Source organism: Sinocyclocheilus anshuiensis, unplaced genomic scaffold, assembly GCF_001515605.1.
Source record: "Sinocyclocheilus anshuiensis isolate Anshui unplaced genomic scaffold, SAMN03320099.WGS_v1.1 scaffold1561, whole genome shotgun sequence".
Classification (NCBI taxonomy): Eukaryota; Metazoa; Chordata; class Actinopteri; order Cypriniformes; family Cyprinidae; genus Sinocyclocheilus; species Sinocyclocheilus anshuiensis.
The window spans coordinates 565,362-588,608 of NW_015536630.1; the positions used below are offsets into that span (position 1 = coordinate 565,362).

A 23,247-nucleotide genomic window follows, 5' to 3' on the forward strand; every position below is an offset into this window, starting at 1 on the left:
GTTTTGTTTTGAAAGTAAAATAAGGTTAATATCACTTATAGGGTGTTTAATGACCACATACCCTAGATGTTAATATTACTGAAACAATTTTGGACAGTATTCACTAAATAAATACTCCCTGGAAAATACTGCATGTCTAACAGATAAGCACAATATCCAGCCCCCAATCCATATATATATATATATATACCACAAAATATATTTGATCAAATGTATTTCAAAATATTAAAAGCATGATTTTGTTTTAATATTATTATTATTTTTATTGATTATTATTTTGGGGGAAAATTCTCATGTGTATTCCTTAAAATTGGGAAAATGTAAGTTGTTATAGATCAAATTTTATAAAGTGTGATTCAAACTTTTCATTTAAAAATACATTTCTTTTTTTTTCTGGCAGTGTCCATGCTGTTGAACTGTTGATTAACTTTTTTATTCACAAGAACAAATTTCTTAACACTTAGCATCGATTTGAGTCATTCTTGCTGAGATTTCCAATACTGTAAAATCTCTTAAAATGTCTAAATAATAATAATAATAACAAATTTCTTAAGGACAATGAAACCATTCTTCCCCATTGAGGTGTCCTTGGTTTATCTGTTTGTATTCTTTCTTTCCTTTTCATTTTATGTTTTTCCTTTTCAATGCAGTGCAGTTTCTTTGCAACTAATAATACCCACATTAGCCTAATGTGTGCATCCATGTAAAGTCTTCCCATGTGTGGAAGGATTTGATAATGAGTCAGCCAGATGTTCTCATTAAATAATAGAGTTACTGTTGACATATATAATGACAGCCAGCAGCCTAGCCATAATCCCATCTCTTCGTCCTCCTAAGACATATTAGCTTTATGGAAGAATGATTTATCCAGGATTTAGATACCTGTTTCCATGACAACAAGGACGGGGCAGTTTACATTGAATTTAGTGCGTACTAAATTAACTGTATACCACTAGAGGGAGCCTGAGTAGCACTAGTTTTAGTCTAATGAGAGGACTGAACCTGTGTGTGTGAAGTCCCAGCCTTCTATAGATCTAGACATGCGTTTTGGGGAAGGTGAAGAATAATACACACATCTAAAGCAAAAGGACAACAGCTGCTATAATTAACTGCCTTGTTAATGAGGGCTAATAAGAGTCTGAAAATACAACTGTGAAAGACAATCTTCTTCATAAAAATGATCGTATTGCATAGGGAATGTTGATCTACATTTGATCACCAAAACCTATTTAAATTGTATTTTATTATATTTTAATACTAAAAAGGCTGGTTTGAGGATCATGTAGAACATTTGCACTGTATAACAACTATTTTTCAATATTGTACATAATACAAAGAAAATACAATTTCATTTTTTTTTCCCTAGGATTCTTTTATTAATAGTTCAAAGGAATGACATTATTTTAGAATAGAGATCTTTTGTAGCACTAGAAATGCAGTTACTGTCACTTTTAATCAATTTGATGCATCCTTGCTGATTAAAAGAATTGAAATATAAAAGCATATTTTCTGAGATACCTGATCAGGCATATTGATCTAAAATAAATTTAATAATGCCAACCTAATTAACAGGTGGGGCAAACTTCAAAAAATTGTATTTAATTCAATGCATCACATGACATTTCTTTTCAATTATTTGTGAAATTTAGCAATTTCAATTTCTGAAGAAAAAAAGAAATTCATTACTGTCCTGTGTTTTTTCGCCAGAAATCTTCAGTAAACATTTTCACTAATTATTGTACAGTAAAAATCTACTTAAAAACGATCTTTTATTATTTACTTTTATTTTATGAAATTCAACAAGCATCCTTCCAAATAGGTTGAATTACAAACAAGTTGATGTTTATGGTTACCACATTCTTACAAGCAAGTAATTTCCTTTAGTGAAATATTTTACAGTACACTGTCAGAAAGAAAGTTCCAAAGCTGTCACTGAGGTGGTAAAAGGTATTTTAGCACTTTAAAGGTACATATTATACTTTTTGAAAGGGTATCACCCTAGTGACAGTTTTGTACCTTTTTCTTCTGAGAGTTTAGAGAATAATCACTCTAGAAACTTCCAGTGCTTTTTTCCATGCCTGTTAATCATGTTAGAAACCACGGATGTCCCCACTCTAAAAATGTAGTTAGTAGCACATTTTGACAGAGTAAACCCTAATGGCCAGTAACCTGCCATGTCAATATTCTCTGTTTGTTGTCTAGAGATCTAATGTGTGCTCTTGTGAATGTGGCACAAAGGCCAAACAACAGGAGTGAAATGCAATCAGTTTCATTGAGCGGCTCCGGACAGACAGGAATGATACCGGGCCCCGAGCGCTTCACGAGGAGACCGACACGGATCTTTCGAATCACTATCCTCAGTCTCCCCCTGCAATGAGTACACAAAGAAAAGGCAAGAACCAGATTTAAGGTTAGCCCTTTTAAATCCCATTTTGTTCTGCTCAAAATGGATTTTCAGTAAATTCTATTACCTATTTATCACCCTCTTTCTATTCTCCGCACTGCTCTTTAAAGCAGCCGCTGCATTCATCCATCACGTCTGTTATTGATTAAATGTCAGCTGACCCGCCGGAGTATCTTCTTTAGTTATAATTAGACGTTATGGCTGTATACTGAAAGCTTATTCTCCCATTGGCAGCTGAAGCCAGGAATAGTGATGTCACCTCCAGAAGCACCATTCCTGTACCCAACATCAGCTCAGCTTTTTTATAGAATGTTCTATTAAATGTTCTCAGAACGTTCTCATTCAAAAGAATGTTCTATTTTAATTTGTTAAAAAAAACGTGCGGTATTTTATTTGAGTTAATGAATTAAAATTCCACTCAGTTCAAGAGTTGGAGATTTATTTGAATTGGAAGTTGAATTGGAATGGCAGGAAGAGGAATTAACTGAATTACAATTCTAAGAAATTCAACACCCACACAACAGCAGTGTTTCATTAGTCCAAAACAGGGTTTACAACAATAATTATATGTGACCCTGGACCACAAAACCAGTCATAAGGGTCAATTTTTCTATCTGAATAAATAAGCTTTCCATTGATGTATGGTTTATGATAAGGCAATATTTGGCCGAGATACAACTATTTGAAAATCTGGAATCTGAGGGTGCAAAAAAATCGAAATATTGAGAAAATCGCCTTTAAAGTTGTCCAAATGAAGTTCTTAGCAATGCATATTACTAATCAAAAATTAAGTTTTGATATATTTATGGTAGGAAATTTACAAAATATCTTCATGGAACATGATCTTTACATAATATCCTAATAATTTTTGGCATAAAAGAAAAATTGATAATTTTGACCCATACAATGTTTTTTGGCTATTGCTACAAATATACCCCAGCGACTTAAGACTGCTTTTGTGCTCCAGGGTCATATATAAAAAACATGACTAATTATGCCTATTTATTTGCTGATATATACACTAGCCGTTCAAAATTTGGGGTCTATAAAATGTTTAGATGTTTTTGAAAGAAGTATCTCACGCTCATCATCATATATATTGATCAAAATGATTTGATAAAAACAGAAATATTGTGAAATAGTTTTACAATTTAAAATAACAGCTTTCTATTTGAATATATTTAAAATGTAATTTATTCCTGTGATGCGCAGCTGAATTTTCAGCATCATTACTCCAGTCTTCAGTGTCACATGATCCTTCAGAAATCATAATAATATGCTGCTTTGCTGCTCAAGAAACATTTTTGATTCTTATTACTGCTGAAAACAGTTTTGCTGCTTTATATTTTTGTGGAAACTTTTTGATGAATATGAAGGTCAAAAGAACAGCATTTATTTGATGTATATAAAACTTTTGTAAAATTATAAATGTCTTTACTGTCGCTTTTGATCATTTTAATGCATCTTTGCTGTTAGTCGTTTCAGAAAAATATTTCTGACCCCAAACTTTTGAACGGTAGAGTACATTTTCACACCTGATTAGACATGTTTATCTAAAATACACAATTAGTTGTGTAATTAAGAGAAAACATCAGAGCTTCTTTCTCTCAAGTATTATTAATAACATCATAAATGAAGCATACGTTTTTCATTAAAATGATAAAAAAAAAGAATGTTCTAAACCCTTTCTTTCTTCCGTGGAACAAAGATATTTTGAAAGGCAATGAAATCAAAACAACACTTGTTTGAATCCGCTGACAGAACATAGTGTGAAATGACGAATGAATTAGTGAATGTGTTGATGTTGTCATGCACGAGTGCTGGCACTTGATCTTTGACACACATGATCTTTATGGTGTTTTCATCATTCAAGCACTGTATTCTTCACTAAACTTGATTCCTCTTGACTTCACTAAACCCAGCTGAGTCACCGGATGCTGAGGATTATTCTGTACCGCCGTCATGTTCAGTGAACCCCAGTGATTCACTCACGTCCCATCAGCCCAAAGCGTCCTGCGGGTTTCACTCATTCACTTCAACCCACATCACTGCTCACAAAACATCACAGCAGGTAAGACGGAAACCCTGCTTCATCTACAGGAATAGAAGCATAAATAGATGGAATATGGGCCGTGTTACATCAGAGGGGAAAATTATGTCATTCAATCCACAGGACGTCAGACCTCCACAGAGTCCACATGATTGGTAGATGATGTTTGGTTCATCAAAGATGCGTTTACGAAGCATTAATAGTTTTTAATGCATTCATAAGATATTTAACTCTTTACAAATGTAATGTTTTTCTCACAGGAGACTGATGGCAATGCTTTGCATTTGAGGATGATATAAACGGGACTGAAATGAGAATCTTAAGTTGTGCTGTCACACTTAGAGAAAACAAAACATATTACGTGTCATATTTTCACATATTTATTGTTTCTGACTCGATTATTAATTTCCGTTTAAAACTGCATGTTTGTATTTATATACAGAGTACGATTATAGAACGTAGTCCAACAACAGCACTGAAAAGATACACAATGCTGATACGGTCTTTCAACCGTGAAACATTTTTGGTTACAGATGTTCTGCTTTGCCAGATAAATCATTATCATAATGTGATGAATTGCTTATGCTCCTCAGCTGTAAGTCGCCTTGGATAAAAGCATCTGCTAAATGTGTGAATGTATATGTACATTTTTGAGCCAAAACAGAGATGATTTATAGTCTATATGAAACTCTCTTTACTGCTACAGCATAGTACATAAACATGAATAATCTTGATAAATGAAAACATTTGGTCCATATATTATTATTACTTTGAAATGCATTAGTCATATTTAATCACTTATTCAGTAAGTGATAAAAAAAGTCACTAGAGTTATTAATCACTAGAGTCATCATTAAAAATAAAAAATATTACAGTATCAGGCATTTCTTTAAAGGGACCATGGATGTCGCCACCATTAACCTTCATGGAAAAGAACAGCTTGGACACTCAGCTAGGAAACTTTTTTTGTAAATCAATATGAGGGTGAGTAAATGACTAACAAAAACATAGTGTTTCCACTAAAATTACTTGAAAGGCTGAAGCCAATTAAAATTAATGTGAGCAAAATCATATATATACAACAGTTTTCCAACCGCTTAATTGGCTGGTACAGCTGTTGAGTTTAAGACTCAAAAAGGAAGCAGACTACATTTGCAAGTGATTAAAGAAATCCTTCTTTAACCATCCTTCAAATTGATGCCATTTAAAACCACACATACAATATCTCTGCTGTATTAGCCTTCTAGAAGTCACTAGAACATCATCTAGGTTTTGTCACTAGAAAATCATTTAGGAAAATATTTGCACTACAAACCAGGATGTTTATAATTAGGAGAATACATTAAAATAATATGATAATAAATTTGTAATATCAAGCAGCATAATGACCTGTTTTGTATCGCTAAAAATAACTGGAAGCTAAGACACCAGAAGCCGTGCACATTCAGGTTAAAAAAATGGCCGCATCCACTCTTAGATACATTACAAATAAGGTGGATAAATTAACGTTTCAAACACCCATGGAAATATTACATATGTTTGGGGTCTCTGAAACCTACAGAAATGCATTTAAACATTCTAAGGCTGATGATACACGAGGCAACTTTCTGAGCAATGTTGCTAGGGCACTTTCCCATTGAGAATGGGTAACAAATTTCTATCTGGATACTTTACATCGGTCGTGGGCCTGTGTCTCACCTGGTTACCTGTCGATGGCAATATTGCCCAAAGTTGCGGCCTAAGATTCGAACACATTTACCAGCTGTTTTCTTTCACTTCTTTTACTGAATTTTCTGCAGTGTTTTGCTGGGCTCAAACTGACCCAAAATTGAAACAACATTTCTGTTTGAACAACTGACATTTAATATCTTTGGAAAAATGTCTAAAAGTAAAAATGAGAAAGCAATGCAATTGTTTAGGATATACATTTTCCTGTCATTTCTTTCTTCACCTGACATGTTTGGTTACACTATTTGTAGAAAACATTTGGTTCTCAATAAAAATAATTGTTTAAAATCCTGTAAAGTGCACGGCTATGCGAAGAATACGAAAAAAGAAGAATACTGTCTGTCTGTCTTCTGGATTTTAACTAGGTCAGATGAGCATATTTACAGAAAATGGACGTAAATGAGGCTTATTTAAAATAAGCTGTTATTATTACCTCGCATATCGCACTGGAGTCTTTGGGAACCCCAACATGCAGAACAGAGAGAATTTGCAATAGGTATAAAGACCGTTCACCAACAGATTCGCAGGTAAAGCATGCAAACTATGGTTAATAGACGGTTTACTGACACGAGCTCCCTAAGAGCAGGGTTGCAAGCATTAAATTTGCGCAAACGCAGACGAGGAGCAGCATAGCGTGGTGGTGATGCTCGGTGCATGCCGCATGTCTTGCGTCGCATAGCGCACACACACAGACGGAAGCGGGCTCGTGTCAGCTGGAATCACCTTTACACATTATTTGGCGTTCAGTAAACGCGACGAATCCGAGGAATTTGGGTTCGCCACACGCGAAACCGGACGGTTTGCGAGCACCAGCACATTTCCATCAGCCTCTAACGCGTTACTTGAAGGTAAGAGGCGATGCATGCGTGCATATGCAGCTGTAAATACATTTATGCGCGTCGCAGTCATGTGTGTTTCTTTTTTTGCTTTTGCCATTTAATGCAGCGAAACGATCTAACAGGCGTCAATGGTGAATGGGTGAACGTGTGAAAGAATGAATGCATGCGCGAATGACAGTGAGAACGCTCACTCGCATGCATTATTAGTAGCCTGCGTGGCCTGATTTGAGCACTTTGCGCAGGTTAAGGGTGTATTAGGCTTTAATTAAAACTGAGTATATGTGATGCATATTTGGCAGCTACCGATACGATTGCAACAAAAGCTCACTGGTTGCTTGTTAGAGACGGACCTTTGGTATTGTGTAATGAATTTGAGAGATGCACTGATGTTTCTCAGCCTCACTTGAAAGGTTTTTGATGTGATTTGAGCGCAGTGCAATGCACAGGCAAAAGGGACTGCGTCTTTTCTCTGCGGGCTCTGGCGGAATGGTCCAGATTCACACTGGTGCATCAATAAAAACACACGAAAATGCCCGTTTGGGATGGTAAATGTTAATAGGCTCGGTTATACGTATATGCAAATGATGTTCTACCCATATTCTGTCACACCAAAAGGCTCGTGATGTATCTAAAGCAAACGCACAGATGGTGACACGATGCTCTTCAACGGATCTTCGTCGTGAAGTCCGATAATTCCTCCGTTAAAGATCACGGATCGTTATTCTGCATCGCTTCCCAGTGGTTTCCCTTCTCAAGGTCATTCGTTCAGCCACTGGTGCTTGAAAAAGCCTCAGCACTATTACATAAGAGTGACATGAGATTGGATGGTGGGTAATAATTCCTGACGGTCTTTAATTAAAGCCGCATTCTTATCAAATGTGTTCGAGGCTGCTCTGTTTTTCACGCTCACATTTGATGCAGGAGAGGCTGCAAACACAGACAGACGCTCCACATGGAAATAAAAAGCTCCTCTCCAACCCCTCCCCGTTTGTAGCCTATTTTACCTGATGCCCATTTATACATAAACTCTTGTGACTTTGATCTATTTCTAGAAGCACAAACACAGCCAGGCTGCTTGCGACGAGCTGATCACACTTGACATCTTTGTGTTCATTATTTTATAACTAGTAGCCTACTTTTTGTGTATTATATTGTGGAGATCGTTGTAAATGGCCTATACATTTGCATTCATATTTGAAATAATTTAATATGCTTGACATAAAATTGCTCCTGCTTTATATGTCTAGCTTATTTTGCAATGCGGAAGTAAGCTATTTTCTGTGAAAATGAGATTTCCAATTCATTAGGTGCAAATAATATTTTTTGGAACTGACAGAATGTGGAATCACCACTTCTGTTTATTGTCCATCGGCCCAGTTATTGGCTGATGCAATAACTTCAATTTCATATTTCAAAGTAACCAAATATCAGCCTGCAGTTGCAAGAAAGCTATTACATTGAGAAAACCTCAATGCACTTTTCATTATATCTTTTATACAGGTGCATCTCAATAAATTAGAATGTCGTGGAAAAGTTCATTTATTTCAGTAATTCAACTCAAATTGTGAAACTCGTGTATTATTTGCTATTGTTGAATTGTATTATGTATATACCCGCCAACCTCCTACCAATACACTGTTTTTAATGGCTAAAGCTCATACAGATTATCAGCACTAGCTTTTAAAACGTGTGAACAACCACAAAAAAAAAAAGATTATTTTGTGACAGTTTATGTTGTTGCTCTATATTGATATCAGTGTCTATAAATGGATTAAAATTCAACTCAGATTCTCATTTCAGGTGAGGAGCAGCTGCCAGAAAATAACTGTAGAGATGCCGTATCCATTAACAGTTTCAATCTACACCTGCATCTCTTATTAGATACCTGGGAGAACATTCTATAACCATATTATTTATTTATTTCTCCATATCATATTTTTTCTTGTTTTCTTTCTCATGTAGTAATCATGGGAAAACAGAACAGCAAACTGACCCCTGAGGTGATGGAGGACCTTGTGAAGAACACAGAGTTTAATGAACATGAGCTCAAGCAATGGTACAAGGGCTTCCTGAAAGACTGTCCCAGCGGTCGACTAAACCTGGATGAGTTCCAGCAGCTCTATGTTAAGGTGAGATTCTATGGGTTTTAACGCAATTCAAAGATCACTATTACCCCATACTTGGGGCTTTTACTACGTTTTAAAGGGATAGTTCACCCAAAAATGAATTTTCTGTCATCATTTTCCCTCATGTTGTTCCAAACCTGTTTGACTTTCTTCTGTCGAACAAAAAAAAAAAGAAAAAAAAAAAAGATATCTTTATAGATATCTCTACATTGAGGATAATTGATAGTAACCATACAACCATGCAAGCTTTGAAAAAAATATAGATTGAATAATAAAAAAGGTCAGGTAAAAGGAGAAGAGAGCTACAAAAAAAAAAAAATTTGGGGCCTGTAAAAAAACAAAAACAAACAAACAAGAAAAAACTGGCAACCGTTCAGATCTCCCTAGCAATTGTATTGCAACTTTGGCAGCCAGTAAATTTGAAATAATTTGAAATTTTACTTTGAGGAATACTGAAATTAACCATGCAATCATGCAAAAATATAGATTTAATAAAAAGGTCAGGAAAAAGAAAACATTGAAAAAAAACTGGAGCCTGAAAAAAAAAAAAAAAACACATGGCAATAATTTAGAACACCTCAGCAGCCAGTAAATATTAAATTCTACTTCGAGGATTATTAAAAATAACCATGCAAGTTTTGAAAAAATGTAGATGAATTTAACAAAAAGGTCAGAAAAGGAAAAGAGAGCTACAAAAAAGAAAGTAAGTGTCCTAGTATGTTTAACGTTACACATTTTACTGTAGAGAAGCACAAACTAGTCAAAGCGGCCGTCTGTGAAATTTTATTCATAGAATGACTTGAGACGCTGTGAGATGTGAGGACCTCAGTGAAAAAACACGGTGTTAGATGTACTTGTACCCACTGCGAAGTGCCCAAGGAATGAACCTGAAGCAAAGAACAGAACCTGCTGTGGCTGCTGTAGAAAATTCAGACATGAAAATCAATAAGCGTTCACAAATCCCTCTTAAAGGGACAGTTCACTCAAAAACGAAAAAACTCCGTCATTATTTACGGATGTTCATGTCAATCCAGAGCTGTATGTGGGCAGACGTTTAGAAGAATTTTTAAATAGAACAGTGATCACGTCTACTAAGAAAAGCACATAGTTGAACAGCATTTGATATGCAGTATTTCAAGTCATCGAACTAATAATCTTGGACTGCAGCAGAAAGGAAGATTTTTGGTGAACTTCACAAGACTTAAATAATAGCGCTCAATTTTGTTTGTTTTTTTAAAACTTGACAGCCGAGGTCACTAAAATATTGAATAAAATAACTGCCTGAAGACTCTTCAGAATTAGATTTTCTCTTTACGTTCCACAGAAAATCAAACACAGCAGTTTCTAATAGTTTGTCCAGATTCACAAGCTCAGCTTTAAACTTTAATATTTAGTTAAAGTTTGAGACCTTCATTATTATTTAAAGTGAAATAATTTTTTCCTGCAGTTCTTCCCTTACGGTGACGCGTCAAAGTTTGCGCAGCATGCATTCAGGACCTTTGATAAGAATAGTGACGGTACTATCGACTTCAGAGAGTTCATCTGTGCCCTGTCCATCACGTCACGGGGAAGCTTCGAGCAGAAGCTCAACTGGGCCTTCAACATGTACGACCTGGATGGAGACGGCAAGATCACTCGAGTGGAGATGCTGGAGATTATAGAGGTACTGAAAACCGTTTATTTGCATGAAATGAATGCCAGTGGATAAATCTGTTTAAATAAGAACTTTCCACAAATAGGGTACAAAACGGAGCACCAGGTCGTCAAATTTTGCAATTATTTTATCTGAGGTAGGGCTGTCGCGATAACCGCAATATCGCAACACCACACTATTGACGAGCAAACCGCAGCAAACCGTGATTGTTGCGCATTTTCTTTTTTCATAGGGTTATGCCCTTCTCGTTTTACACTTTGTGCATGTGTACTGAATATTAAATAAGTTAGTAATGATAACAAAGACAGTCCCTTTCCACCACCTTGGGGCGCAACACTGTAACTGCGCTGACTGACAGCCCGTCTAGAACGCGCGCAGGTGGAAATATCATTAGAAATTCTCTTGTCCAGTCGGATTCGAGGATCAGAACGAACTGTTATACATATATTTGAGCAATAAATAATTACATAAAATGAAAGAAATGAAAATAAAAAGGTTGAAGATTCATCCTAAATTAGTGCTTTTATTTCCAAAAGACTAGAAAACTGCTTGTTTTAGGGGAAATCCAATATATAAATATAAAATAATAAACAAATAATATATACAATTAATAAAAACATGTCTGAATGAGTAACAAGGTTGGAGATTAATTAGATTTTTATTCTAAACTATTATGCCATAATTCCAATAACTTGAAGTCAACAATTTGTATTAAAGGTGAATCCAATTTATATAAGCTCTGCAATTTTTACAACCAAAATTTAGGATGTCTGAACAAATACAATGTGATTTTGATATTTGAGCAATAAATATGAGATAATAAATAAATACAATAAATGAAAATAAATGTCAGAATGAGCAACAATGTTGAAGATTTATTATTTTCAATAGATTGAAGAAAACTATTTATATGATCATATCTAATAGTTCTCATAACACAATAAAATGCCTCCAATGCTTTGAAGATGATTTTCTTTGAAGTCTGCCGTTTTTCAGCCAAAAATTAAAACGTCAGAACAGAGACCGTGAGATTTTGATATTTGAGAAATAAATAAATATTAAATAATGAATACAATTAATAAAAACATGTCAGAATGACAAACAAGGTTGGAGTTTCATCCTTAATTACTATGTTTATTTCCAACAAATATGAGAATTTATTTGATAATATCTAATAGTTCTCATAACAGAAAAGGTTACTGATGTTTTAAATATTTATTTTCTATTAATTTTATGTATTACTATTTAATTTTATTTATTTTAGGACACGTCTGAACAGAGACACTGTAATTTAGATATTTGAGCAATAAATATGATGTAATAAATATAATAAATTAAAACATCAATAGATTGAGGAAAACTATTTATATGATCATAATATTAGTGCTGTCAAACGATTAATCGCGATTAATCGCATCCAAAATAAACGTTTTTGTATTTTGCATAATATATGTGTGTGTTCTGTGTATATTTATTATGTATATATAAATACACACACAGTATATATTTTGAAAATATTTACGTGTATTTACATGTCTATATTTAAATAATTTATATTATAAATAAATATATTTCATATCTAAAATAGCATATTTTTCTGAAATATATACATGCATGTGTGTGTATTTATATATACGTAATAAATATACACAGTACACACACATATAATATGCAAACAAAAACTTTTATTTTGGATGTGATTAATCGCGATTAATCATTGGACAGCACTAGATCATATCGAATAGTTTTCATAACAAAATAAAATGCCTCCAATGCTTTGAAGATGATTTTCTTTTCAATTTTAAATGAAGTTTGCAGTTTTTGCAGCCAAAAATCAGTGCACGTCAGAACAGAGACCCTAAAATTTTGATATTTGAGAAAAAACAGATTAATCCTTAATTAGTGTTTATTTCCAATTAATGTGAGAATTTATTTGATATCTAATAGTTCTCATAACAGAAAAGGTGACTGATGCTAATAAAGACTTATTTTCTATTCATTTTATTTATTGCTATTTTATTTTAGGACACTTCTGAACAGAGACACTGCAATTTTGATATCTGAGCAATAAGTATGAAATAATAAATAAACACAATAATTAAAAACATGTCAGAATGAGTAGCAAGGTTGCAGATCCATCCTTATTTAGTTTCATATGGAATTGTTTAAAGGCCACTAGCAGCATCGAACAGAATTGCGATCTGTATATTTGAGTGACCCAACGGGCCTGGACGTAATTTGCTTGTTGATGCTAGTGGCACAGAATTCACACACTTCAACTTCATTTAAAATGAACATGTATCATATTTATAGAAAGTGCCAATGGCAAAACTGAAAAAAAAAAATTATAATTTGAAGGACATTTCAGCGCGAATACTGGTAATCTCAGCGCCTCCTCGTGTCATTAAAGCAGAGTCTTTTCTCCTCTTTGTGCGAAGGCTATTTATAAAATGGTGGGCACGGTGATAATGATGAAGATGAACGAGGACGGTCTGACACCACAGCAGAGAGTGGATCGGATCTTCAGCAAGATGGATAAAAACAACGACGACCAGATCTCACTAGACGAGTTCAAAGAAGCCGCCAAGAGCGACCCGTCCATCGTACTGCTCTTGCAGTGCGACATGCAGAAGTGAGGCATGCTCCGGACTGAACGAGTTATCCGTTTCCACTCTCATTTCCACAAGAGTAACATGTTTGGACTACTTTTAAACAAACTTTCTTCTTGTGATCGAACAACTAGTATGCATGAGAACGTTAACTGCTAAAGAGTTTAGAGTATATCCGTTTAATTTCCAACATGCAACAATGTGAGACGTGTAAATCAAACGAGTCCAGTTGTTTTCACGCATCCATCGTCAGTGAAGTGCTCCGCCGTATTTCATTTCTAGCCGCAATACTTACGATCACACGCACTACGTTGACTGCCGTACTTCACGCAGTCGTTTGGGAACCGAAGCGCGTCACACTAAATGTTACGATGAAATCAGTCTGTCGAACTTCAATACTCTAAATTTAGGAGGGCGGAGAGGTTTGTGCAGCCCTCCTTCCAAACGTGCTTGTACTTGAGAATATAAATGTACGTTATTTGCATGCATGTCCTAAGTGTAAAAAGCTACTCTCTCTTCATTTCGGCAACCTTGACGAATAATACAAGGGAGGCCTTATATAAATGCTAGTATCAATAACAATGCTAATATGTGAGATTTACATTCGTTCCTCATCTATCCATTAGATGTCCTCCCTCGGGTGCATGCTTCCTCTTAAAGACGTACCATATGTGTGGTAAAAGTTCTCTGTAAGGCACACGTTCCAGCCCCGCCTCCATCATGATTTGCATCTGCCATTGGCTTCTGCTGGTTTCACCCTATTTTGCACTGACACGAGGACCTAATAACCAGTCTAAAACCGACCTTTCTTTTTCTTAACGTTAAAAGACCACCGCTGACATCATTCTTATTGCGTTACACTCTTGTTTTACTTTGCGCACATGCATGAATGGTTGCCTGTGAATTCGTTTTAGTAATAATACAGAAAGGGCAATATAACATTTTAAGCAAATTTTCCCTGGAGGGCATTTGGTAAAGGATCCGCTTCCCCTGGTTTTACGACAAAACCTTATCCTAAATGGGTTTGGTACACGTTTACTCTTAGTGTGCTGCATTTTTATTCAACCGTTTTTTTTGTAAAACAGTATTTCTACTCCAGCACCCATGGTTTTTAGCTGCATCCCTCAGAAGCAACTTTTCAATTACTTCCAGTACCCTCGTTATGTTATTCTCTACATTTTGTATCCTTCCTCGGTGTTATGTTCTCCTGAGACTTTAAAAATTTGGCATTCCAGATCTCCTACTTTCACATCTTGTGACATTCAGGATGGTGTCAGTCCCTTTGGTGGAGAACAAGGCACATCTTTGTAAAATGCAACTGCCCGATAAATAGTGTATATGTTTGCCCTGTAAATATTTGTACCTACTACGGTAAAGCCAAATTGAAGCAGTCCTTTAATTGTGTAATAAGAGGTTTGTGTTTTATTTGTGGCATGTTCAACTCGGTATGTAATGGTTGCACTGACGACATTGTGATTAAAATCAATAAACTATCTATGGGTTGTTTTCAGAATGCAGGTGCTTGATCGTGTGTGAGCACAAATCAGATGGTTAATGATATCTAAGAAGAGCATTGTGGTTTATTACAGAGGATGCTGGTTCAAACTGACAAATACCAATTCTGAACATACTGAAACCGTCATGAGCAGGTGCTAACGGTTGGAAACCGAAAGGAATATTTTACCCCAAAATGGAAAGTTACTCACCCTCAGGACATCCAAGATGTAGATGAGTTTGTTTCTTCATCAGAACAGATTTGGGGAAATGTAGCATTGCATCACTCGCTCACCAATGGATCCACTGCAGTGAATGGGTGCCATCAGAATGAGAGTCCAAACAGCTGATAAAAGCATCACAATAGTCCACAAGTGATCCACACCACTCCAGTCAATTAATATCTCAAAGAAAAAAGCTGTGTGTTTATAAGAAACAAATCCATCATTAGGGTGTTTTAAAGGGGTCATACACTCTTAAAAATAAAGGTGCTTCATGATGCCATAGAAGAACCTTTTTTTCTAAATGGTTCCATAAAGAACCTTTAACATCTGAAGAACCTTTCTGTTTCACAAAAGGTTCTTTGTGGTGAAAGAAGGTTCTTCAGATTATAAAAAGGTAAGAAAGAGATGGTTCTTTAAAGAACCTTTGACTGAATGGTTCTTTGTGGAACCAAAAATGGTTCTTCTATGGCATCGCTTGAAGAACCTTTTGAAGCACCTTTATTTTTAAGAGTGTATGACATTGCTAAAAAAAGAACATTATTTTGTGTATTTGGTGTAATGCAATGTGTTTATGCGGTTTAAGGTTAAAAAAACACATTATTTTCCACATACTGTACATTATTGTTTCTCCTCTATGCCCCGCCTTTCTGAAACGTGTCGATTTTTACAAAGCTCATCGTTCTGAAAAAAAGAGGGGTGCTGTGATTGGCCAGCTATCCAGTGCGTTGTGATTGGCCGAATACCTCAAGCGTGTGACGGAAATGTTACTGAATACCTCAAGCGTGTGATGGAAATGTTACGCCCCTTACCATATATTGTTTCCATGTGTCCCGGCGCGACGAGACAAAACCAATAAAACCTATTATAAAGGAGGTATTTGTTGCATCCAGTGGGGGCATAATTCCGGATTATAATGACATACTATAAAAGAATACTGTCTTTTTATGCGTTGCGTTGCGTCATGTAAACATAAAACCATGTCTGCATTTGTGATCGGAGAAACGACAAACAACAAGCGCTACTCTACACTGTTGAATAGTCAGTGGCAAATACTTTAAATATGAAAACGTACTTACAGGCTGAGTCAGCATTATTTGTCAGAACACTGGCATTGTAGGCTAGAGAATCAAAGTTACGCCTTCTTTCTTTGTGTGAACATTTGTGTGGTGTTATGCAAATCTTCCCACACAGTGACATAGATATGTGGGGGCGTGGACGAGTCTTAACTTTTAAATAGAATATCTCTTTGGGTTGAGACTTTAGTCTTTGCAACTTTAGGGATCTTATCTATGCACGAACAGCTTGTAACACTCCAAAGAGAAAGGAAAACTTGAAATCGCATCATATGACCCCTTTAAGTTCAAACCGTCACTTCTGTTCAAAATACGAGTCCATAATCCATAATAACGCTTCCTTCAGTGATAAAGTCCATTTCCTGTTGTCCTCTCATGCCAAAATCCACCAACATATTTGTTTAGAACTGTTTTCATTTGTAAACCGTGCTTGATCGGTGTATATTTCTCTCCTGATTCAGACTTTTTCACTAAAGAAATCAATATTACAGTATGTACAGAGGACTCATATTTTAGCTGAAGCTAAGTTTGAAGTTAAAAATGTCTTAATGTGTTTGTTTCCCACAAACACACAACTTCTCACTTTGCAATTGTTAATTGATGTTACTGGAGTTGTGTGGATTACTGACGGCACCCATTCACTGCAGAGGATCCATTGGTGAGCAAGTGATGTGAAGCAAAATTTCTCCAAATCTGTTCTGATGACGAAACAAACTCATCTACTTATTGGATGGCCTGAGACTGAGTACATTTCCAGCAAATTTAAATTTTTGGGTGAACTATTCCTTGAGCCTCCTTTTTTTTTTTTCTTAAAAGACCACATGAACTTGATGAAATGGTGTGAACTTCACAATAACACAAATTAGGCGCACGCTTTGTGCTTTTGAAACATCCTTTGCAGAGGAGCTAGAACCATAAAACTTCTTTAAAAATAAATAAAAGCAAATGCATAATAAACTGTACAGACATATAAACTTTACACACTTTCAGTACAGTCTCTCCAGGCAATGTCCGTACCTAACACACATCTCACTCCTCCTCCGCTTCTCTCTCTGGATCCTGAAGCTGGTGGATCGTAATATGGGAACTATTAGGCAGATGGCTGAAAGATAATGCAAAGAAACATCAACGTATATATCCAAAAACATTAACTCTATAATTCAGTGCTGTGCAAGGAGACAATGTTTTGGATCTCTAACCGACTTGACACCTTAACAAACAAGACCCTGGGCAGAAATCGACACTTCAAAGAAAATGTTCTCATTACGGGACTAATACGCTTTTACTTGGTTTACAATTATGCATTTGATTAACTAATGTCTGCAAACTAAATAACTAAGCACTAGTTCAGCAAGTCATTAAGAAACCTGCTTTGGGGAGTGTGGTCTACAAACCGTTTGCATTTCCTTCCTGAATAAATGTGATTGTGAGGACAGGAGAAGCTGATCATAAATGAATGCTGTTACTCTGAGTAACATCTGGTATCTCACACAAAAACTTTCAAGAGTTTGGTCATATTTCAGCACAAACTTATAAGTATACATAATGATAAATTTTGTTTTACTGAATGTATGCAGATTTGCATTAAAAAAAAAGAAAGGAAATTTACAACAAGTGTCCAGATTACAGTAATGAAAATCTGAGGAAAAATGTCTAATTACCACAATGCAAACACGGTAATGGTTCTAAAACGGGCATCATACATTAAAGTCTTTTTGTGTGATGTTATTCCTAGTGAAGACATTTCTCATTTTTAAACACCTATGATTTGTACTTGTCTTAAATTGTCTTTAATGTATTTAAATTCCTTTAAAAAATGTGTATTTTTTATAAAAATGTCAGAAAATGTATTTATGATGTTTTTAAATTTCAAACAAAAATTAGAACGCTGTGGGTGGAGATGACTTTCATTTACAAAAAATGTTAACTTTATAATTTTTGTTTTGCTTTTGGTGTAAAATATCCCATAGTAAAAAACAAAAAAAACTATGCCATAATTTAAAATAAGTTTATTTCAAACTAAGTATACTTCAAATCGACATTCAAATTGACATATTACTTGAGACTTACTGAAATAAAATTACACTTTATTTGGAGTATTTCTTTTTTGCACAATGCACATTTCTTAATATTTTGCCTAAAATGTGTTTTAATATCACCATTAATGATTGTATGATCTCTGTATAATATCAGTCTTTAAATGCAAGATATTTAAAGTATACTTGCAATAGTTCCACTTTAGCAAAATCAAATATACTTAAGCGTATCTTTAGTTGGTCCTCAGCACTACTTCTGCACAATTAAAGTGCATTAAGTCCAAAATTAGTTGTTCACATTTAGCATACTTTAAGTATACCAAATGTACAATTGCAGGGTATGTAAATATACATTTGAGTTTTTTTTCCCCCACTAGGGTCAATTAGACATGTTTCAGTGAGTTTCACCATAAAACATGTAATAACTTTTATTTTTCTACCTGGTGGACTGAGGGGTGATGAAGATGAACTGTCGCAGATGTTGACGTTCTGAAAGTGCCACAAGCATGTTCATTGAAATGCTGCGATTATGCATGTCCTTAAAAAGACAAAAGAGCTTATTAAACACATGAAATACTTTATATGTAAAATACTAATGTTTGACATGTCAAATGTCCTCAATAAAGTCATCACATAGGCAAGAGTACATACCATGTAGACATCAAACTCGTCCAGGCACCGGAAGGGTGACTCGGTAATCTCCCAGAGTGCCAGAATGAAGCAGACAGTGGAGAAGGAGCGCTCGCCTCCCGAGAGGGAACGCATGTCATTGACGTTGTTTTTTTCCTGACCAGGGGGTTTCACCTGAGCCAAAACAAGTAACATACATCACAAAAGAACGAAAGTGAAAGTGACGTGACATGTGGCCAAGTATGGTGACCCATACTCGGAATTAGTGCTCTGCATTTATCCCATTCAAAGTGCACACACACAGCAGTGAACACACACACACCTGGAGCAGTGGGCAGCTATTTTTTAGCTGCGGCACCCGGGGAGCAGTTGGGGGTTCAGTGCCTTGCTCAAGGGTACCTCAGTCACATTCACTCCCCCCACCTACAATCCCTGCCGGTACGAGACTCGAACCCGCAACCTTTGGGTTGCGAGTCCGACTCTCTAACCATTAGGCCACGACTTCCCCTTATTTATAATACTCACTTAGCGCTAGGTATACATCAGAATCCTGAAAATATATTCACAATTTCCACAACAATATTAAGCAGACGTTTTCAGCATTGATAATAATAAATGTGTCTTCAGCAGCAAATCAGCATATTAGAATGATTTCTGAAGGATCCTGTGACACTGAAAACTAGAATAAAATAACATCTTAAAGTATATTCAACTAAAAAAATGTTATTTTAATTGTAATAATATTTCACAATATTACTAATTTAACTGTGTTTATGATCAAATAAATGCAGCCTTGATCAAAACATTTTCAAGATATTATATGACCCAAGAGATATTTTCATCGGATTCATCCCATTAGTTGATTCAGTCAAACATTTGAGCAAACTGAAGTCAGAATATAACTTACTGCCAAACGTAACTTACAGAAATGGACAGAGTTTCATTGATGTGATCAAACATCATAGAGCCACAGCAGTTCAGCTGCATCATGAAGTTGTTGAAGTACAGCTTGCATCTCACAGAAAGTGACCTGAAAACACAATTTAAAACAGACTGTTCAAACATAAAGAACAGGAGTGGCAATCTTTTAAATAGAAACATCTAACTGTGATTAACGGTGTTATACTAAGTTACCGTCGCATTGATTTGTATCGGTCCTGACGGTCAATCATGATGTGGTCGAGGCGATCAATAAACTTCCTGAGATCCCTCAGCTGACTGGATTTGCTTTTGTAATTACTGTGAGCCTCTGCGTACTCTCTGGAAAAATACATTCTTCAGTGGTTTATTTCAGTTCTATGTCAAAAAAAAAATACAGGCTTCGCATACATGCTTTTTAATTCTCCAACATGCTACTTCCCAAACTGAGCAAAGTCAAAATGAGTGAAAAAAATTTAATTAAATGAATTAATAACATAATAAAAAATAAGAAAATATCACATGAAATGAGCTATCAGTCAAACCTTCTCCTTAAAAATAAAATAAAAAATAATACAAAATAAAATAATATAAAATAACAACTGAGCTAAGTCTAAACTATTTCTTAAAAATAAAATAAAATACAAAAAGCTGTGCATACCTGATAACTTGTTCCTTGTCGCCATGGCTGCTCTCTTCCGTACTGATTTTTTGTCGCAGGCGTGTGATTTCGGCATCAATACTTTTGGCACTCTGATCTACCTGCTGTCGCACAGGACAGATCTCTTTGGCTTTGGCTTCACAATCCTACAAAGCAAGCCATTTACAAACAATGAGCAAGTCCAATATGTCACCATGCTGCTCTTTGGATGAAAACAATATGCACATTTTCTTATGATAAGGAATTTTATATATTACATTATATGATATGAAAAGCGTAAAGGAGTGATTACCTGTGTTAATTCCTCTCTGAGAGACAGATCATCTTTCATGGCCTGAACAGTAGCCTGATGATCCTCAAGTTTCTTCTCCAAGATCTTCAAGGTTTGATCAAGTTTACTGCACACAGCCTCTGCCTTAACTTGCTCCTCCTATTCAAGACAAATCCATCTTTCAATAAACACTATGTATGTGTGTGTGCATTTTTTATGTTTTTTTAAAGAAGTCTTTTCTGCTCACCAAGCCGAAATTTATTTGATCCAAAGTACAACAAAAACAGTACAATTTTGAAATATTTTTACAATTTAAAATAACTGTTTTCTATTTGAATATATGTTCAAATGCAATTTATTTCTGTGATTTCAAAGCTGAATATTTAGCATCAATTCTCCAGTCACATGATCCTTCAGAAATCATTCAAATATTCTTTGTTGGTTAAAAAATATTTATTGTTATTATCATCATGTTGAAAACAGCTGAGTAGAATTTTTTCAGGTTTCTTTGATGAATATAAAGTTCAGAACAGCATTTATCTGAAACAGAAATCTTTTGTAACATTATAAATGTCTTTATCATTACTTTATTTTATTTTTATTTATACAATTTATACTTGTACTTTATACTTTTATTTATAAATAAAAGTACTAATTTCTATAACCCCCCCCCCAAAAAAAATATACTGACTCCAAGCTTTTGAATGGTACGGTGTATAATGTTAATAAAAGCTTTTTATTTCAGATAAATGCTGATTTTTGGATCTTTCTATTCATCAAAGAATCCTGAAAAAAATGTATTCAACTGTTTTAAATATTGATAATAATAATAATAATAAATGTTTCTTGAACAGCAAATCAGCATATTAGAATGATTTCTGAAGGATCATGCAACACTGAAGACTGGAGTAATGATGCTGAAAATTCAGCTTTGATCACAGGAATAAATTACATTTTAAAATATATTAAAATAGAAAGCAGTTATTATAAATAGTAAAACATATTTCACAATATTACTGTTTTTGTTGTATTTTGGATCAAATAAATACAGGCTTGGTGAGCAAAAAAAAAATTATAGCATAAAATGACAATTCTAAAATTTCCAAGTTTTCCATGATTGTGGGAATCCTGTAGTAATTGATACCACTGACAGTTTTTTTAAGAAAACAAAAAATGTAAATATTTAAATCGCAAATGTAAAATATTTAAACTGAGCGTTGCATTGTATACTGATCGTCCAGTGTAGCCTCTCACCTTCAGTTGTTCCGTCTCATCTGAGAGTTGCTCCATTTTATTTTTCACATCTTTATATTTCTGATTAATATTCATAAGCACTCTCTCATGTTTCTTTAACTCATCCTGAGCCTCTTTCACGTTTTTCCTCTCCGATTCGATCTTCTGTTCATTTTCTTGTTCTTCTTCTTCCTGTACATTTGACGATCGCCTATTATTCCATGTCACAAAACAATAAACATCAACGTTTGCCTGGTAAAATTCATAGAGAACTCACCAGGGAGCTGATGTCTTCAGCATGCGCCTCTTCAATGTTCTTAAGTTCGGTTATGGAAGCTTTAACCTTGTTTATACTTTCCTAAAAAAAGAACAATTAAAGCCAGCATCAACTACTGTATTCAGATATGTTTGGACATGAATATAGACTATATGATGGTGTAGCCTGTGCAGTTCAATACCTGATTCTTTTTGCAGGCCATGATGACACTACGCAGCTTCTCCTCCATGAACTGAATGTCTTCCTTCACAGAGCCCAAGTGAAGCTGGAACCGTGAAAGCTGAGCCTGATTGTTCTCCAGCTCTGACTCCACTAGACTGTAAATCAGTAGAGAGAAACACATATATTCATGCATAATTGCCTCTGATCATGCCTTAAAGAATTGGGCTCCACAAGGGTTTGCATGAATTATCATCACTGTGCCATGAGTAAAATCTTTAACTTTAACTTGCTCCAGGTACAATCAGAGACAAAGTGCTTGATGCATACACTTGCCGTATTTCTGCCTCTGGGTCTCCACCAAGATATTGGGCCAGTACTTCACGTTCAGTTGTGTAATAGCGATTGGTGTAGACCTGATCACCATCTGCAGTGAAGGCCTCACGACAATTCTTTGGGGGTCTCGACCCCTGCATGACATTCCTCGCACGAGCGTTCTCCTGTTTTAAAACAAAAACAATATAAAATGAATACATTTTAAATATTGAAATAATATCTAAAAATTAAATATATACACTACCGTTCAAAAGTTTGGGATCAGTAAGACTTGTAACGTTTTTTAAAGAAGTCTCTTATGCTCATCAAGGCTGCATTTATTTGATCGAAAATACAGAAAAACTGTAATCTTGCAAAATGTTATTACAATATAAAATAATGGTTTCTATTTTAATATACTTTAAAATATAATTTATTTCTGTGATGCAAAGATGAATTTCCATCAGCCATTACTCCAGTGTAAAGTGTCACATGATCCTTCAGAAATCATTCTAATATGCTGATTTATTATTAGAATTATCAATG

At 35.1% G+C, this 23,247-nt stretch overlaps 2 protein-coding genes across 2 annotated transcripts in view; one reads left to right on the forward strand and one right to left on the reverse strand.

Moving 5' to 3' along the window:
* The first annotated feature begins 6,789 nt into the window (after positions 1 to 6,789).
* On the forward strand, positions 6,790 to 14,920 carry LOC107653650 (visinin-like protein 1). The gene is made up of 4 exons (XM_016440431.1): positions 6,790 to 7,030; positions 8,984 to 9,150; positions 10,595 to 10,810; positions 13,240 to 14,920. Exons 2-4 carry the CDS (start codon positions 8,989 to 8,991, stop codon positions 13,435 to 13,437), a joined length of 576 nt encoding a protein of 191 aa, XP_016295917.1. The 5' UTR covers positions 6,790 to 7,030; positions 8,984 to 8,988; the 3' UTR covers positions 13,438 to 14,920.
* Positions 14,921 to 16,954: 2,034 nt separating this feature from the next.
* Positions 16,955 to 23,247, reverse strand: part of LOC107654001 (structural maintenance of chromosomes protein 6-like) — a 13,444-nt gene continuing 7,151 nt past the window's right edge. The window contains exons 8-18 of the mRNA XM_016440871.1: positions 22,723 to 22,886; positions 22,409 to 22,544; positions 22,228 to 22,308; positions 21,972 to 22,142; positions 20,739 to 20,876; positions 20,447 to 20,592; positions 20,002 to 20,127; positions 19,792 to 19,897; positions 18,889 to 19,041; positions 18,678 to 18,775; positions 16,955 to 17,303 (exon numbers count right to left, since the gene is read on the reverse strand). Coding sequence (XP_016296357.1) covers positions 17,231 to 17,303; positions 18,678 to 18,775; positions 18,889 to 19,041; positions 19,792 to 19,897; positions 20,002 to 20,127; positions 20,447 to 20,592; positions 20,739 to 20,876; positions 21,972 to 22,142; positions 22,228 to 22,308; positions 22,409 to 22,544; positions 22,723 to 22,886 — 1,392 coding nt within the window. The 3' untranslated portion in view covers positions 16,955 to 17,230. The remainder of the gene's footprint in view (positions 17,304 to 18,677; positions 18,776 to 18,888; positions 19,042 to 19,791; positions 19,898 to 20,001; positions 20,128 to 20,446; positions 20,593 to 20,738; positions 20,877 to 21,971; positions 22,143 to 22,227; positions 22,309 to 22,408; positions 22,545 to 22,722; positions 22,887 to 23,247) is intronic.

Coding starts and splice junctions, on each gene's coding strand:
- LOC107653650 (XM_016440431.1), top strand. CDS start 8,989: ATGGGAAAACAGAACAGCAAACTGACCCCTGAGGTGATGGAGGACCTT. Junction 9,151..10,594: donor TCCAGCAGCTCTATGTTAAG/GTGAGATTCTAT, acceptor TTTTTCCTGCAG/TTCTTCCCTTACGGTGACGC. Junction 10,811..13,239: donor AGATGCTGGAGATTATAGAG/GTACTGAAAACC, acceptor CTTTGTGCGAAG/GCTATTTATAAAATGGTGGG.